Source organism: Podarcis vaucheri (assembly GCF_965113315.1).
Source record: "Podarcis vaucheri genome assembly, chromosome: Z".
In the NCBI taxonomy this organism is placed as follows: Eukaryota; Metazoa; Chordata; class Lepidosauria; order Squamata; family Lacertidae; genus Podarcis; species Podarcis vaucheri.
The window spans coordinates 18,416,007-18,432,883 of record NC_138758.1 but is presented as its reverse complement, the minus strand read 5'-3'; the positions used below and the strand labels follow the sequence as shown (position 1 = coordinate 18,432,883).

At 47.1% G+C, this 16,877-nt stretch overlaps 2 protein-coding genes across 3 annotated transcripts in view; one reads left to right on the top strand and one right to left on the bottom strand.

Annotated features, from left to right (window-relative positions):
* The window catches only part of SYTL4 (synaptotagmin like 4), a 35,027-nt gene extending 22,097 nt beyond the window's left edge, over positions 1-12,930 (top strand). The window contains exons 7-17 of the mRNA XM_082208595.1: positions 944-1,049; positions 1,441-1,531; positions 1,805-1,908; positions 3,493-3,579; positions 4,706-4,884; positions 6,052-6,154; positions 6,263-6,424; positions 8,811-8,916; positions 9,185-9,284; positions 9,809-10,017; positions 12,333-12,930. Coding sequence (XP_082064721.1) covers positions 944-1,049; positions 1,441-1,531; positions 1,805-1,908; positions 3,493-3,579; positions 4,706-4,884; positions 6,052-6,154; positions 6,263-6,424; positions 8,811-8,916; positions 9,185-9,284; positions 9,809-10,017; positions 12,333-12,475 — 1,390 coding nt within the window. The 3' untranslated portion in view covers positions 12,476-12,930. The remainder of the gene's footprint in view (positions 1-943; positions 1,050-1,440; positions 1,532-1,804; positions 1,909-3,492; positions 3,580-4,705; positions 4,885-6,051; positions 6,155-6,262; positions 6,425-8,810; positions 8,917-9,184; positions 9,285-9,808; positions 10,018-12,332) is intronic.
* Positions 12,931-13,509: 579 nt separating this feature from the next.
* SRPX2 (sushi repeat containing protein X-linked 2) overlaps positions 13,510-16,877 on the bottom strand; it is a 30,575-nt gene continuing 27,207 nt past the window's right edge. For both annotated transcript variants that reach the window (XM_082208611.1, XM_082208612.1), the window contains exons 11-12: positions 16,657-16,778; positions 13,510-15,001 (exon numbers count right to left, since the gene is read on the bottom strand). In XM_082208611.1, the coding sequence (XP_082064737.1) occupies positions 14,821-15,001; positions 16,657-16,778 (303 nt within the window). In that variant the 3' untranslated portion in view covers positions 13,510-14,820. The remainder of the gene's footprint in view (positions 15,002-16,656; positions 16,779-16,877) is intronic.

Sequence of the window (16,877 nt, the reverse complement as noted above, 5' to 3'; positions counted from 1 at the left end):
GAATGGATGAGGTTTGATTAGAGGGAGAGAAAAGGGAGGTAAGTTGGGGGAAACAAAAGCCCTTTTCAGACTTTCCTATACCGAATGCCTGGGGTGGGGGTGGCTTGCTGGGGGTCAGGATATTGCCTGCAGAACCTGTGACTCTGCTTTTGGGGTGGTCCTCAGTGAACTCATGCTGGGAAATAACTTCATGCATGGTGCAGAGAAAGAAAGCAGAGTTTTATTTTCTGCCTCCGGTAATACTACAAATAAAGCATTGACCAGCCTCCTTTCCCATCCTGACCAGCCTTCCAGATATTGTTGGACTACAACTCCCATCAATTCCTGATCTTAGGTGGGGCTGATGAGAGCAGGAGTCCAGAAACATCTGGACAGGTGGGGGAAGGCTGAAACAGACAAAAGGAAAGATCTATTGACCCAATGCACTTCTCAATTTATGGAATTCGTTGCTGCACAACATGTGGCAGCTGGCTAAGGCTTTAAAAGGGGATCGCCTAAATTCATGCAGGTTTACAGTTGTTGCTAAATGGAAGGGTTAGTGGTTTTTCTTCTTCTGTGCCTCAGCTGATCCCATTCTCAGTGTGACTGCAGAAATTTCCAGGCAGACATACTTTTCCATTTCCAGTCCTCGCATATAAGCTTCCTGCTCTTCCTCCCACAAATGTTCCAGGAATTTCTTATTGGTTCTGCTTTGGCTGTGCTATAGAGCAAGAGCACCCTTCAGATAGCAGTTGTGTGATAACATCGAGGAAGCGGAGCAGAGCTACTAATAGAGCAGAACAATGTGCAGATCACTAATTCACTATTATTGCGTTGATGATGCATTGCAGAAAACAACTGCAGAAAACAAGTCTGGAGGATACCCTGTTCAGAGAGATGAATTTCCTTGGTCTGCTCCAGGAAAGATGTTCTTATGATCTCCCTGCTTTTTGTTTCTTTGCAGCCCTCAACAAGAGAGGACAAAAGCTATCAGCCCTTCAGGGTCCAATGCATCCAGCCTGACGCTACCCAGCCGCTTTAGAGAGGCTCTCCCCTCCGATTCAGATGGTGTAGGTTTGCCCTGCTGCTTTGCATGTGGCTTGCTGAAACAACAGGTTTCTTTGCACGTGCTTGGGCACTGTCATATGGCGGCAGGTGTCTTGGGAAATGCAGGACTTTCCCTTTCCAGGGCACCCCAACCTTTTTCACATTGGTCATTGTTGGTTGTATTGATTGGCAGAGTGTAGTATTGGGTGGGCTATCGTAACTCATCTGCACATCTAAAGCTGCTGGACTCAAAAGTACCAAACAGCCTTTGGCGCTTGTCCTAAAGCTTGGGCTGACCAAATGCTTTTGGGAATCAGATTTCCTTATTCTTTCTACCTGCAGACCAGTGTGTGGGATGGTGGTTGTGTGAGGGTCTTGTTTATGTTTTTGTGATGTTGGCGTATTCTTTCCTAGGACGCTCGTTTGGGGATCCATAGTGCAGCTTCAGCTGATGAAAATGAAACCTTGTTCAAGAAGAATCCCAGGAGAGTTCAGAGGCCTTCAGGTAAAAGACCCTTAGATGCAATGTTATGCTGGCCAGGGTGGTGCAGTGGTTAAGCTGCTGTATTTAAACTGGAGAGATCCACGTTCAGATCCTAACTCAGCCATGAACCTTCTTCAAAGGAAGTTTGGACAAGCACCTGTTTGGGACAATCCTCTTGGATTGGGGTGGTGGTGGTGGATAAAGGGTTAGGTTTGGGTAATGGTTCTGTGACCTCTTGGCTCTATCATGCTAAAAGTGGTAGCTCTCTCTTCTCCTGACCTACTTCTGTCACAGAATACACAAAGTCAGTGATTGACCTGCGACCAGAGGAGCCTGTTATTGAAAGTGGGCCTCTAGGAGACAGAAGCAAATCAGTCCCAGGCCTCAACGTTGAAATGGTGAGTCTCCTAAGGGAGCCTTTTTTAGCCTGAGGCCCACATTCCCTCCAGGGGAGCCAGGTGTCAGTGGTAGGTAGGCCCAGAAGCAAAAGTGGGCAGAGCAAAAAAATGTTTATTTTACCTTTATACAGTAGGCTAATTCACCAGAGACCCCCAGAGGACACTGAACATTTTTAAGATGGCACGCCTATGGCAGAACCATGCAGATTTGCCTCCTCCTGTAGGAGGAAGCCCCCCCCCGCCCCCCAGACTGGCTGTACCTGTAGTGCTCACAGGTGATGCTGGTTTAGTGCTCTTAAAGCCAGAACCTGAGATTTTGGTTTTTTCCCCCCTTGGGCATCAGCTTCCATTCCTTCGCTCATGCTGCTGACACTGTTTAGGTAGGAAGGGGGAGGTTTTCCTCCACCTTAAAGGGTGGGGTTTCTTTTCTTCCCCTTGCTGGTGATTCACCTTGTCTCCTGCCTTTTATAAGGCATTTCAGAGATTCCGGTTACAGTCATACCTCATGTTATGTCCACTTCATGTTACGTTCTTTCAGGTTACGTCCTGCGGTGACCCGGAAGTACCGGAAAGGGTTACTTCCGGGTTTCGCCGCTCGCGCATGCACAGACACGCAAAATGAAATCACGCACATGCACAGAAGCGGCGAATTGCAACCCGCGCGTGCGCAGATGCGCCGCTGTGGGTTGCGCTCTTGTCATGTTGTGAATGGGCCTCCGGAACGGATCCTGTTTGCAACCAGAGGTACCACTGTACTGAGGATTCTGCTGGAGTGCAGGAAGGCCTCCAAACAATGCACTCCACTGAAGTGGTGTGGCTTGGGGAGAGGGGGGGTGGCTTGAGATTTTCCACACCAATGTTACAGAAGGTTGTTCCAGAGTCAAATACTGAGAAGCGCTCTCTGCGTCCTGGGGATATTTGATGTAGGGGTAGTATTAGTGGACTTCCTTGAATCTAATATATATATATATATAATTATGGGACATAAAGGGGGAGGCGGTTCCTTAAGCAGGACCAGCCCAATTATAGAGGCAACCCTCACAACCACCCGGGGTGCTGAACTTCCAAGAGCTCCTGCTGTGGCTATGTCAGTATTTTGGTGAAGGAACCTCTGTCTTTGCTTTTGGAGGTGGTGCATAGATGCAGCTTAGCAGCTCATTTGGCTGGGTGCTTTCTCATTTCATATGACACAGTCAAGAGAGCCTTTTGACCTGGGGGCATAAGCACAGCTGTAAAAAGAAGTGATGGTATGCAAAATAAAGATGCACTTAACAGTGGCGTAGCGTGGGTTGTCAGCACCCGGGGCAAGGCAAGTAATTTGCGCCCCCTAACCCGTGGATTTGCGCCCCCTAACCCTAACCCCCAGATGTTGCTCCCGGTGCGGCCGGCCCCCCCTGCACCCCCTACGCCACGCCACTGGCACTTAATAGCTCATAATAAAACAAGACACTGGAGGAGGGCGGGATGAGCTGGGGGACTTTTGAACTTGTCTGGGGCTTCAGATTGAGCCAGCAGTCTTCCCTTTGGGAAGTTGTGCTTATGCTGTTTAGGATGAAGCTCAGCTGTGTGTGTTTTCTTCTCTAGGAAGAGGAAGAGGAGGACATAGACAGCCTGGTAGAGATTCACCGGAGGAGGACAGCCAGATGCAGCATGCGCAGCGGTACATCTTCGGTGGGTCCCGGTACCAATGCCTGTCGCCTAGGACTCTTTTGAAGAAGGGTGGGGAACCTGTGGGACTCCAGCTCCCATCAGCCCCCAGGCAGCATGACAAATGGTCAAGGCTGATGGGAATTGTGGTCCCAAGAGGGTGACATGGGTTCTCCATACTTGGCTTGCAGAGCATAATGTTCCTCCTTCTGCATTCCTATCAAGCCCAAGATATTTATTTATTACAATACATTCTATTTACAAAAAAAAGTCTAAACCATCATCATTACAAGGTGAGGGGAATAGATCGTGGTGGTGAACAGCACAAAACCGACAGTAGATTTTCATTCATAAAGCAAATGCACCGTAACTCAGTGGGTCAGCTTAATATGTCACAGGAAAACTGCCTGATGCTGAGTCCAACCACTGGTCTCTCTTGCACAGTGTTGTCTACTACGCTGGCTGGCAGAAGCTCTCCAGGGTTTCAGACAGATATTCCCAATCCTACCTGGAGATGCATGCAAAGCAGATGCCCTACCACTGAGCTACAGCTCTTCCCCCGTTAGCGCAGCTGGATTAAGATAGGTGATCTCCAGGGTAGGGGGGCTTCTTTGCCTCTGTTGCTGTCAGATAGGACAGTCACTCTTCCTATCCATGCAGGAAGTGGTGGAATTCAATGATGGGATTGAAACTAAAAACGAAAGCTGTGTTGGGACCTTAAGGATGAACAGATTTTTAAAGCAGCATAAACTTTCAAGGATCAGAGGCCTTCTCACCTCCTGAACAAATTATGCTGTGCCAAATTATTATTGTTGTTGTTATTATTATTTATATATCGCCCTTCATCACAAGATCTAAGGGTGGATTATGGGATAAAAACGCAAGGTAAAAACACAAGCAAATAATTAAAACAATAACCCCCCCTCCTAATCTTTTAACTGCCCCGTTGTTTTGCTACAACAGACTGAACGCTGCCCCCACTTTTTGGATGGAAATGTAGGTTGAACATTTTGGTTAAAAACCTTTCGGAGTTGGTTACAGTAGCTGGTCTGCACGTGCAGCAGAATCTCATGGTGACATTGGTTGAATCTGGGCCAGGAAGGCAGAATTCAGTGGATGGTAAACGATGCTGCTTCTTTTCTTTTCTCAGAGCACTTTGGGAAGCATGGTCAGTATCTACAGCGAGGCGGGCGACTTTGGCAATGTCTGTGTTACGGGAGAAATTGCCTTCTCCCTGAGCTATGAGCAGAAGGTGCAGACTCTCTTCATCCACGTGAAGGAGTGTCGCCAGCTGGCCTATGCCGACGAGGCCAAGAAGCGCTCCAACCCGTGAGTGTGCATCATCTTGTGCTGGATGTGTGGGGAGGAGGGACATTGGACTCTCCTGCTTATGTGGGTGAGCTTACACCTAGCAGTAGGACAGGAATAAGTGGTTTGGTTTCCAGCCTGTAGCAACAAATTAAGTGGGTCACTTTGGACATGGTACAGATTAGTAGCTGAGGAAGCTTGACTATAGTTTAGAAGTGTAATTGCAGCATCAGCTGCTCTCCCTCCTAGAGACAGGAGGTAGAAAGCAAAAGCAGACAACCAGTTGTAAACCGTGTGCTTCCTAGATTTATTTGAAAGCTCAGCTATGGGCCAGGTTTGGTTCTAAAGTATGGTGAATGCAAACCATGTGTGTGGTTGTTTTTTTTAATGTGATGCCTGAAATTGAGTTCCGTTGTGTTCACGTGTACTTTTTCATTTGTTGTATAATTTTTAATTTAAGAGGGATCAAAAGCAGGTGTAGAAGCGCTTTGAACGAATGGACACACATTTTAATCAAACACTCTTTTAGCATGGTTAAATGTGGGCTGCTTTTGGGACAAAATTGCAGTGCTGTGCTTCCAAGACAGACTAGTTATGCGAGAGGAAGTGTGTACAGCACCCTCAAATGCATTTTTTTTGATAAAGGCACTGTATTATATTTTAAAATATGCCAATTTGCATTTATGGATTTATCACTTTTTTATCCTGCCATTCCTCCAAGGGCAGCTAACAGTGTTCTCTCCTTCTTCTCCAGCCCTTGCCCCATTTTTAGCAAAATAGTTTACGCTGAGATGGTGAGTGATTCAAGGCCACCTGGTGGTTTTCATGACTGAGGCTGCTGGGGTCTTATCTCTGGTTTCCCCAGTTTTAGCCCAGTGCACTACATTAAGAGTAATCACGAGGAGGGCTGCAATCTGTAGTTGAAGTCTTTCACACACCAGCGTGAACCATCTAAAAATGTGGGGTTTTGAGGGGTGGGGGTGGCCCTCAGCAAATAGTTGTTTTTTGTAAGGACTCACTGTGTGGATACATCCCACCTCTCAGCACACGAATGCAATTGCACGGCCACTTTATCCAAAACTGCCTGCTTCGCCAGTCTCATCACCATTAAACAGAGGTTGGTGGGACCATGGAAGGAAAGGGAGATAACTGGGCAAGGTGTAAATCTACATGTTTTGTCTCTCGCAGGTATGTGAAGACATACCTCCTCCCGGACAAATCCCGCTCAGGGAAGCGGAAAACCACCATCAAACGGAACACCGTCAACCCACTGTACAACGAGCTGCTCAAGGTGTCTGAGAGTTGTGGGCAGGGGGCTAGCCAGGCTTGTGTAGGTTGTGGTCCTCTGTGGAAGCTATCCTTGCTAAATACGCACCCTCTCTTTTTCGTTTTCTTGCAGTATGAGATCAGCAAGGCCCTCCTGCTGACGAGGACCTTGCAGTTCTCTGTCTGGCACCACGACCGTTTTGGCCGGAACACTTTCTTGGGAGAGGTGGAGGTCCCGATGGACACCTGGAACTTTGAAAGCCCATTGGAGGAGTGCCTCCCCCTGCATGGCAAGGTTTGCCCCACCCCACTGCTTGCTTCCGTGGTCCCCCCGCCATGTAGATTCAGCTGAAACAGGTTTCTTGGGAGCTCCAGGAAGTCTTGCTAAACTCGGTTCTCAAGCTTCTAGTTCTAGGTCGTTGCCTCTGTGTTCAGCTGCGGTTTTGGTTTAAATAACAAACAGGGAATCTTGCTTGCCCCCAGTTTTGTTGTAATTCCAGTTGCAGGTGAAGATCTCTCCCATTTTCGCACATTTTCAATCATTTTAATTGCTTCTTTTCTCAATATTTTAATTCTTTGAAGCCGCAGCAGAATTTTTTTGGCCCAGGGATTGCTCTATAATGTTCTTGGTTCGATTACTTTTTAAAATATGTTTTGTTTGTTCTCTTTGCAAGCTGTCCTGAGAATGCCAGTTTTGACACTGAAAGGGTGGAGGCAATTATGCATTCTTTGAGCCACTCCTCCCTGCCTATATATATATATATATATATATATATATATATATGCTTTCGTAGATTTTCACGGGTACAGGAATGCAGGTTTTGGTGTCTTCGGGTGTCTTCCCGTGTAAGAGTCGGGGTGTCTGGGCGACGTTTCGACGAGGTCTCACTCGTCATCTTCAGGCTGGTGCTTTCGGCTTCTTGTTAGAAGCCGAAAGCACCAGCCTGAAGATGACGAGTGAGACCTCGTCGAAACGTCGCCCAGACACCCCGACTCTTACACGGGAAGACACCCGAAGACACCAAAACCTGCATATATATATATATATATATATATGCTTTCGTAGATTTTCACGGGTACAGGAATGCAGGTTTTGGTGTCTTCGGGTGTATTCCCGTGTAAGAGTTGGGGTGTCTGGGCGACGTTTCGACGAGGTCTCACTCGTCATCTTCAGGCTGGTGCTTTCGGCTTCTTGTTACTGGAACAGAGCAGGATCTTAGTGTTTGAGTTCCTATAAATACTGTTGAGGGGGTGTGGTGTATAGCCTCCAACGTTCTGGGCAGAGAGGAAGTTCCTAGATTAGTGTGCCTTTTCTTCTTTTGTTCCTTAATTACTTGAGGGATATCTTGAGTGATTTCATGAGTGATATTCTGAATACCACTTAGGTGGGTCATTAAGTGTGGATTAGTTGCTAAAGCTTTCGTGTCTTGACCTCTTGAGCTTGTGAAGAGTTTTTCGAAGATGGCTGTGCTGCATTTAGTTGTGCTCTGGCTTGGCTTCGTGTATAGGGGCGAGCTGTGGTTTTGTGCCCTGTGCCAGCCAGATCTGTGTAGGGATTGCAGGGGGGTGCAGCATCCGGAGGTGCCACTATAGTTTGGCTACTGGATGGAGTTTGTAATTTATCTGTGGAGAGGGTCTGGGTTTGGGTCTGGTGTGGTTGATTGGTGACGGCGTTCTGTGTGCCTCTGGTTCTGGTGTCGGTTTTTGTGGGGAGGGCTAATTTCCAGATGTCTGGCAGGCGGGACGTGTCGTCACGCTTGTTCATGTTGTGAACATGAACAAGCGTGACGACACGTCCCGCCTGCCAGACATCTGGAAATTAGCCCTCCCCACAAAAACCGACACCAGAACCAGAGGCACACAGAACGCCGTCACCAATCAACCACACCAGACCCAAACCCAGACCCTCTCCACAGATAAATTACAAACTCCATCCAGTAGCCAAACTATAGTGGCACCTCCGGATGCTGCACCCCCCTGCAATCCCTACACAGATCTGGCTGGCACAGGGCACAAAACCACAGCTCGCCCCTATACACGAAGCCAAGCCAGAGCACAACTAAATGCAGCACAGCCATCTTCGAAAAACTCTTCACAAGCTCAAGAGGTCAAGACACGAAAGCTTTAGCAACTAATCCACACTTAATGACCCACCTAAGTGGTATTCAGAATATCACTCATGAAATCACTCAAGATATCCCTCAAGTAATTAAGGAACAAAAGAAGAAAAGGCACACTAATCTAGGAACTTCCTCTCTGCCCAGAACGTTGGAGGCTATACACCACACCCCCTCAACAGTATTTATAGGAACTCAAACACTAAGATCCTGCTCTGTTCCAGTAACAAGAAGCCGAAAGCACCAGCCTGAAGATGACGAGTGAGACCTCGTCGAAACGTCGCCCAGACACCCCAACTCTTACACGGGAATACACCCGAAGACACCAAAACCTGCATATATATATATATATATATCCTAATTTATTCTCCTTCACAGCCACTTTAGAAAACCCCCCACCCAATCTGTAGAACCTGCCTCAGAATAGCCCCCTCCTCCATATCTTACACAGAGCCATCTCAGTGTCATCTCCTTGCATCAGTAAATCCTGCAGGAATCTGATTGGTTGTACAACCCTTTTATTAATGATGTGCTAATATTTATCATTGCCCATTCCTGTCCTAGAATGCTGCAGACTCATCTGCTTCTCCTCAATACAAAGGCGAATTGGTGGTTTCTTTGAAGTTCATTCCACCTGCTAAGCATGCCAATGCAGGAAACGGAAGAAAAGGTGAAGATTCAGTGTAACGCAACCAGTTTTCCCCTCTGAATGCAACAGAAACCATACACGGGGCAGCTGTCTGGTTTTTCTCTTTATTCATATCCAAACCTTTCCTCAACTCCATAAGGTCTAGAAACTTGACTTAAATTCTGCTAACAATCGGCTTTTCCGGTTCTGTGTGGTTGGTAGGGTGGCTTTCATACCACCCTGGTTAGAGGAAGCTTTCGGACTGGGGAACTCCTGCCGTTCATGCTCATCACAGGGGTCTCTTTGTTAGGCAAAAAGGAAGAGAGCGGTGAACTTCAGGTCTGGATCAAAGAGGCCAAGAACTTGACAGCAGCCAAATCTGGAGGGACATCTGACAGCTTTGTCAAGGGGTGAGCAAATGGGAGCTTGCTAAATCTGTGTGGTGGGAGGAAAGGAGGCTGTAGACTGAGGGTTTACAGTTAATTGATGCCCTGCCCAGGTACCACAGGGGTTGTGTGTGCATCTGATTATAGAAATAATTATTTTGCATTTCATGTAGTATCTTGCACAGCAATATGAAACAAGTGTGCTTGGCTCTGGGCAGCAATTGATTTGGGGCTGTGCAAATCCTTCTGAGTTTTAAAAGGGGCTGGATCTGATTCTTATAGAAGAGGAGCACTTTGACTTTGAACTATGCATACGGCGCATAGTTCTGCTTTTACAGGTCACAGGAAAAGCGCTCGCAGGGTGCCCTCTTGTGGCTGCTGAGAATTCTCTCCGCAGCTTCTTAAGCACAAGAAATTTGCAGAGAGATCTTCAAAAGATGCTGAGTTTTCTACCCCCCCCCCCGGCCCCAAGCTATCAATTTCTGCAAGTCCTGGTTGCAGGAGCCTCTTTAATAAGAGAGAGGCATTTCCCCCTTCCTGGTCCACAGGTATTTGCTCCCTCTGAGGAACAAGGCCACTAAAAGGAAGACACCAGTTGTGAAGAAGAGCCTGAACCCCCACTACAACCACACCTTGGTCTACAACAACATCAGTCCTGAAGAGCTGCCACACATCTGCCTGGAGCTTACTGTGTGGGACCGGGAGCCCCTTTCCAGCAACGATTTCTTGGGAGGAGTCCGACTTGGAGTTGGGAATGGTGAGGAATCTTCTTAGGGCATGCATGTGCGTGCTCATGGGTGCACCTGTCCCATCAATGGAGATTATCTTTTTTAGCTGGATTATTCCTCCCACTTGCTCAAAAAATGGGACCGTGCCAATCACTGCGGACAATTAAGCTTCCACTTAAGCTAGAGGCACTCCTGAACCCTAGCTCCCAGCTCGTCTAGCCTCCTTTGCAGCAGTAGGGTTCTTCTAGGGCAGAGTTCCCCAAATTTGGGACTCCAGCTGTTGTTGTTTTTAACCACAACTCCCATCATCCCTAGCTAGCAGGGTCAGTGGTCAGGGATGATGGGAACTGCAGTCCAAAAACAGCTGCAGACCCAAGTTTGGGAAACCCTGTTCTAGGGGAAAGACCATAGTTCAGTGGTTGGCACACCGCTTTGCATGCAGAAGGTCCCAAGTACCATGCCTAACTTCTCCTTTATTAAAGGGCTGAGAAAGGTTCCCTGCCTGAATGCTTGGAGAGCGTTCTTTATTTCAAATGGTATTGCCTTCTGTTCTGTGTACAGGGGAAAGGGTCACTGAAATAAAGTTGTGGAGCTGGAGGCTGTGGAATTTATCCACTGTGCAGTTTTGATTCCTGGATGAAATACCACCACCTGCCTTGCATATAGAAGATCCCAGTTTCAGTCCCTGGACTCTCCTGATAGGGCTAGGAATGTCCTCTGCGTGAAACCCTGGAGAAACGCTGGCAGGCAATGTAGACATGACTGAGCTAGATGGACCTGATGGGCTGACTCTGCATAAGTCAGCTTCCTGCATTCCTAAGTTCTCGCTCCTTCATTCTCCTTTATGAGGCCCGCTCTTTTCAGCCATTGTTTTCCATCCATGGCTCCAGTCAGTTTTATGTTAGCTGACGGGCTGCTTTTCCACAGTGAACTCAACACCTGAATCTGATCCCAATAAAACGTTTAACTTAATTATCAAAAATGCATAACGTATGCTTGTTACAGAACACTTCAACCCAAGTCAGACAAAATAAACACTTCAGTAAATGTAGCATCCACTAAACATTACAATAAAATAACCTAAATCTCGATACATAACAAGCAGAGAGCTAAATTCGAAGTTGATGGGCCAAAAAGTAGATATGAGAAAATAAATATGCACAACTAGTACTTGTCTTGCTGCCCTCCCAAGGGGCCACAGCAGGGCACGGGTGGGTCTTCATAGCGGGCTCCCTCATTTCTGGCCATTTCTCTTTCTCTCTACAGACATCCACAGTGTCCATATTAAAGCACTCTTACACAATTTTAAACAGTCATAGCCCCCCCCCCCGCCGCAATGAATCCTGGCAACTGTAGTTTGTTAATGGTACTGGCTTTGCAGAGCTACAGTTCCCAGCACCCTTAACAAGGTACAGGTCCCAGGACCCTCCATGACTGTTAGAAATGTTATATGATGGCTTTAAGTGGTGTGGATATGATGCAATCTCTCTCGTTTTACTATGAAAATTTGTATTGAAACAGACTTGAGAAACAGGCAACGGAAGGGAAGAATGCCACATGTCATTAAAACAAGAGGACCCACAGTTTATCTGAGGACAGCTCTATTAAGCAAAATCCAGTTCTTTGTGAGGGAGTGTTACTTGAGTAGACGACATTTGGGGATGGAGGTGTGACACATGGTGATTTTAGCCTTTTCAGTGCTGAAGACAGAATACGGCTGGGCACTCAAATAAAACATCAGGTTTAGCAACGCCTTCACAGATTTTATAGCTCATCCTGGCCTAGTGAACTCCTGGTGCACAGCTTATGCCCATGTTGGGTGTTACACATGTTCATTCTAGTGGGTTAAAAAAAAAAGTATATAAACATTACACAGATATGATTTACCTGTCCTGTGACTTTTTTTGGAGGGGAGGTGGGAATAACTAATGGGAATAGCACCTGCTTTGCTTTCAGTCCCTGGCATCTCCAGCTAAAATTAATTTGGTAGCAGGTGAAAGGTGAGGAAAGACCATTGCCTGACTGCCTGGAGAGCTGCTGCCTGCCAGAGTAGACAATACAAGTCTAGATGGGCAGGGCCTGATCTGCAACGAGAAACATGCTCTTGGGACTCCCATTATTCCCAGCCAGCATAGCCAGTGGGGGCAGGGTTGATGGGAGCTGTAGCCCGGGCAGCACCCGGAGGGCCACAGGTTCCCCCCACTCCTGCTCTGTGACTTTGCTAGGGATACTTGGATAACCAAATCAGTTCCATCAGTTGGCCAGGATGGTGAAAATGGACCTTGGCTATTTTGTGCACTCGGCTGACCTCGCCCTTTTTTCTTTCAACTACTTGTCTCTTCAGGGATGAGCAATGGCCAACTGGTGGACTGGATGGATTCTACCGGAGAGGAGATTAGTCTGTGGCAGAAGATGCGCAAGTACCCCGGATCGTGGGCAGAGGGAACCCTTCCCCTTCGCCCCACCATGGCCAGGGCAAGACCATAACTTTGTTCCAGCTGGCTTTTGAGATGGGGCACAGGAGGCAAATGATGGCCAGGTTCACTGCACTAGAGAGTTTATGGGATGCAGCAGCAAGACTTCCTGGCTTTGTACCACGTGTAGCAATAGAACTAACTTTTTGAAATGGCCCATGAAGCTGTTCAGGAGGAAAGTTCTTGGCAGTCTGTTCCAAGGATCTTTTGTCTTACGACCAACTTTATTGGGATTGTTTTCTGTGCAGACCCTTTCGGGGGGGGGGGTGCCCTGCCAAAGTGCCTTTTTAAAATGCCTTATTTTTCCTTATTTTCTTTATCCCTCAAACTCCCTTTCCTATTTTTCTTTTTTTCCCTGAAGCCTTCTGCAACATACTGCATCCTGTTCTTGATTTTAAATGTTAACACCTTCTGTTCTGTTCTGTGCACAGCAGAAAGGGTCACTGAAATAAAGTTTGGGTGTATGAAGCTGGAAGCTGTATAATTTAAATATCTACTTTTTATTCCTGTATTAGCAGGAGATGAAGACATGGTGCTCAATAATATGGACAGAAAGGATGGGGAGGAGGAGATGCAGTTCAAGTAATGACCAGCCTGCTGTTCCATTCACTCTGGCTTTCCCCCATTCAGTGATGAGGGTATGGCAGCATGGTGGAATGCATATTTGGGGGAGAGGCGTAACTTGATGGCAGAGCATCTGCCTTCCAAACAGAAGGTCCCATGTTCAGTCCCAGCATCTCCAGGAAAAGTTGTGAGATACATACTCCATTATCTAAAAACCTAGAGAGCTGCTGCCAGACAGTGTAGACCAGGCATGGCCAAACTTGGCCCTCCAGCTGTTTAGGGACTACAACTCCCATCATCCCTAGCTAACAGGACCAGTGGTCAGGGATGATGGGAATTGTAGAGAATAAATTTGTTCCATCTTCTGTGTAACAGCCCTTCAGATTCTTGAAGGTGGAATATTAAGAAGAAATTAGAAAAGAACCCTTTTGCTTGTTATAGAGAGTCTTTTGTTTGGGGGCAGGTTGTGTGTGTGTGTGTGTGTGTGTGTGTGTGTGTGTGTGTGTGTGTATGGAAGAACATTCAGCTATGTGAGCCTTTTACCCCTAGCTTGGAAAGGTTAGAATCCAGAGCGCATATTTATCACCACAGTGGGAACTAGGACTAGAAGATCTACACTGCTTCATGAGAAGTCCTGAGAACAGGAGAACAGATAATGCAGTTTAAATTTTGTGCAGGGGGTTTGGGTATTTCTTTAATGCTCCCCATAATAACCACCCTCTCTGTTGGGAAACCAGCATAGCCAGGAGGTAGCCTAGTACCTTTGCCTTGATGCTCTCTGAGCAGACCAAGTCAATGGGACTCCAATACTAAGCTGATCACTGGCTGAATGTGCCTAGCAATTATTGGTATATAAACATGGTAGAGCACTATGGTGGTACAGGGGGAGTGGAGACCCACTGGTGATACAGGACCATGTCTCCCCCCCCCATTGATTTGAGCATCACACAGCCCATTATTTTAAGGCTGATGGGGCTCAGGTATTCCAGGGCAGCCTTTGCCAACCTGGTCCTCCCCAGAGATGCTTTTTGGACTGCTTCTCCCACCAGCACCAACCCAGCTGTGGGAGTCCATAAGTAGCAAAATACCTCTTTAGAAAGTACTACCTTTTGGCACGTTTTCTGTTCCTCAGCTGTAAAACATGGGCGGGGTTCCGCTAAATAAAAAAAGGTTTATATTCATTCCGCCTGCTGTAGAGGTGCCAAATTCCTAGGCGTTCCAACCCGTATGCTTTTAATTCTCAGTATATTAACTGCTGCACTGCACTGACTAAAAGGAGATAAGGAGTGAGCCGAAACATGTATACTCTTTAAAGAAGAGAAGGTGCCTTCCACTTAATGTAGCTGTAACCAGAGCAGGACCTTCTCCACATGGAATGCTGGTTTGCTCTTGGAAAAAGAGAGAAGAGCTCTGATTCTGGGCTATCCTCTGGTGACTTGTCTCTGGTTGTAATACCTTTACTTACACACACACACACACACACACACACACACACACACACACTGTGGAATGTACTTCTTGTCTAGAAAAGGGTAGGCACAAAATAAAAGACACCCTCCTGGATAATCCCTACAGGAATAGTTATGATTATTTCCCCTTTCTTAATGTGGCTGTGACCCGGGGCGCTGCAGGTTCTGCTGTCCTTGTTGGTTCTTCAACTTCAGCAATTTCCTCCCTTCTGTTTCACCTCCAGTTCAATGCTGAAAGGGAAGACCTGGCTCTCCCTTAGCAGGCAGGGCATGTGAGAGGTCAAAAGGTGTCCACTGTGACTCCTGTGGATGGAGCAGCCCATTATCACTCGCATGTGTCCCTGTTCTGTTCCCTCTGGAGCACTTCGTGGTTGCTCAGCAGGTAGGTATCCACAAAGGAAAAGAGCTCGTCCGGTGTCAGAGGCTGGATGTAGCGCTCGCGGTCCACGCCTTCTTTGTCGACCAGCACGACGTTGAAGCGGGAGCGGGTGATATGCATGAACTGCCTATAGAAACAGAAGGTTGGCTGATTGCCCGTTTGCTGGAGACCCTAAGAGCTCATGGAGTAGTGGTTTTAGAGCAGGAATGGGAACTGCTTTTGCCCAGAGGGCCAGATCCACAATTAGCTAACCCTCCATCGGCCACATGCAGTTGCAGCTGCTCACCTGTCAGGTCACCTGACCCTTTATTCCGCCAAGCCTTTCCCATGAGATGTAGGAAACACCAAGCCTCAGCTCTTTTAAGTGTGCTCCAAACCTTCCTTTGCAGTAGCTTGAATTTTCCTGCTCCTGACACCATGTGATGACAAATAAGGGCAAGGCCATACCCAGCTTCCCCATATCTAGAGGCCCTGGGGAGCCAGCATGTAACTTGAGTGCTTGCACTGATTGACTGCTTATGTGTTACCAGGCCAGGTTCAATGTTTTTGCATTATTTTATAAGGCCATTGGGAGCAGGATAACTCTAGGACTGTCTGAGCCCTTCAATCCCTACCTGATCACTGCAATCTTTGGGGGAGTCTCTGTTGCTGGCTTCCCCATGGCTCACGACTACTAGAAGCCACCAGTTGCTAGTTTGCTACTGGCTTGCTGTTCCACTGCAACTAAAGCCAGGGTATCTATCCGCATCATGGAGTGAGTCAGTGAATACAACAGGGTCAGAACTGGAGCAATATAGGCAAAGGGGAATACGTCTCGAGGTCCACCACATTTTATTCCAGACGCCAGTTCACTGAGATGAATGAAGGATCTGGTGTCATCTTCACAGCAACAGATCAAAGCTCCACTTAGTCCACCATCTTATTTCCAATAGCGGACACCCAAATGCTTCTTGCAATTTTACAAGCAGGACATGAAGACAATAACAGCCCTTTAATTGTTCCACAGCTACTGTTGCTGAACCTGGAAGATGCACGTAGCCATATTGGCTTGTACGATATCATACGATACCTTTATTGTCATTGTCCCATACAGACAACGAAATTGAAAATCTACATATAACATTCAAAACCCAACAAGCCTGCTATCCCAGCTATCCGAACCTGGTTAGCCCCGTAAAAACTCTGATACCCCATTTTTTAAATACAATATACCCCCATACAGACTCCTTACAATGTGTTTAAAACAAAAATTGCTTTTGGGTAGAAACTGTTTCTCAGGCAGCTAGTCCTAGTCTTTATAACCCTGTACCTTCTTCCAGAAGGCAGAAGCTGAAAGAAACCATTTCCAGGGTGCACACTATCCTATGCTTTATCTCTGCAGCTTTCTTATGGCACCTGGAAGCATAGATTTGATCCAAGGTGGGAAGAATGCACCCAATTATTCTCTCCACAGTCTTTATAACCCTGGACAGCATTGTTTTTTCCCTGACCGTGCAGCTCGCAAACCACACACACAGATCTTAAGTTAATACACTCACTGATAGTTGGCTTTAAAGACTGTCAAATTCTAAGTGGTCACCACCACATTTTGTGGTAGCTGAGCTGCTCAAATTAAAAATTACAAATGTTGAAAAAATAGATCCCCTCTTCTTTTTGTTTTGCCTTATCATGCACACTCTTCTCTTTGTAACATCCCAGCAAGTGGTCGCCCAAGGCCAGTAACATTCGTCACTGAGCAGGGATTTGAACCTGAACCTCTGCCAGCCACTCTGCACCACTAACCTGAGCCCTTCAATGATGTTCTCTGAGAGTCGGTGCTCACGGATCCTCCCCACCTCGTGAGGCGGCAGCCCCACCAGCTCAATGACGGTGATGTGGCGCAAGTCCAGCCCACATGTGGCTTGCTGCAGTGAAGAGAGAAGCAAATGGTTGGAGGAACCCTGTAGCTGGAGAAGGGAAGGAAGGGTGTGAGTCCTAGGATGGAAACTCAAGAGGAAGGGCTT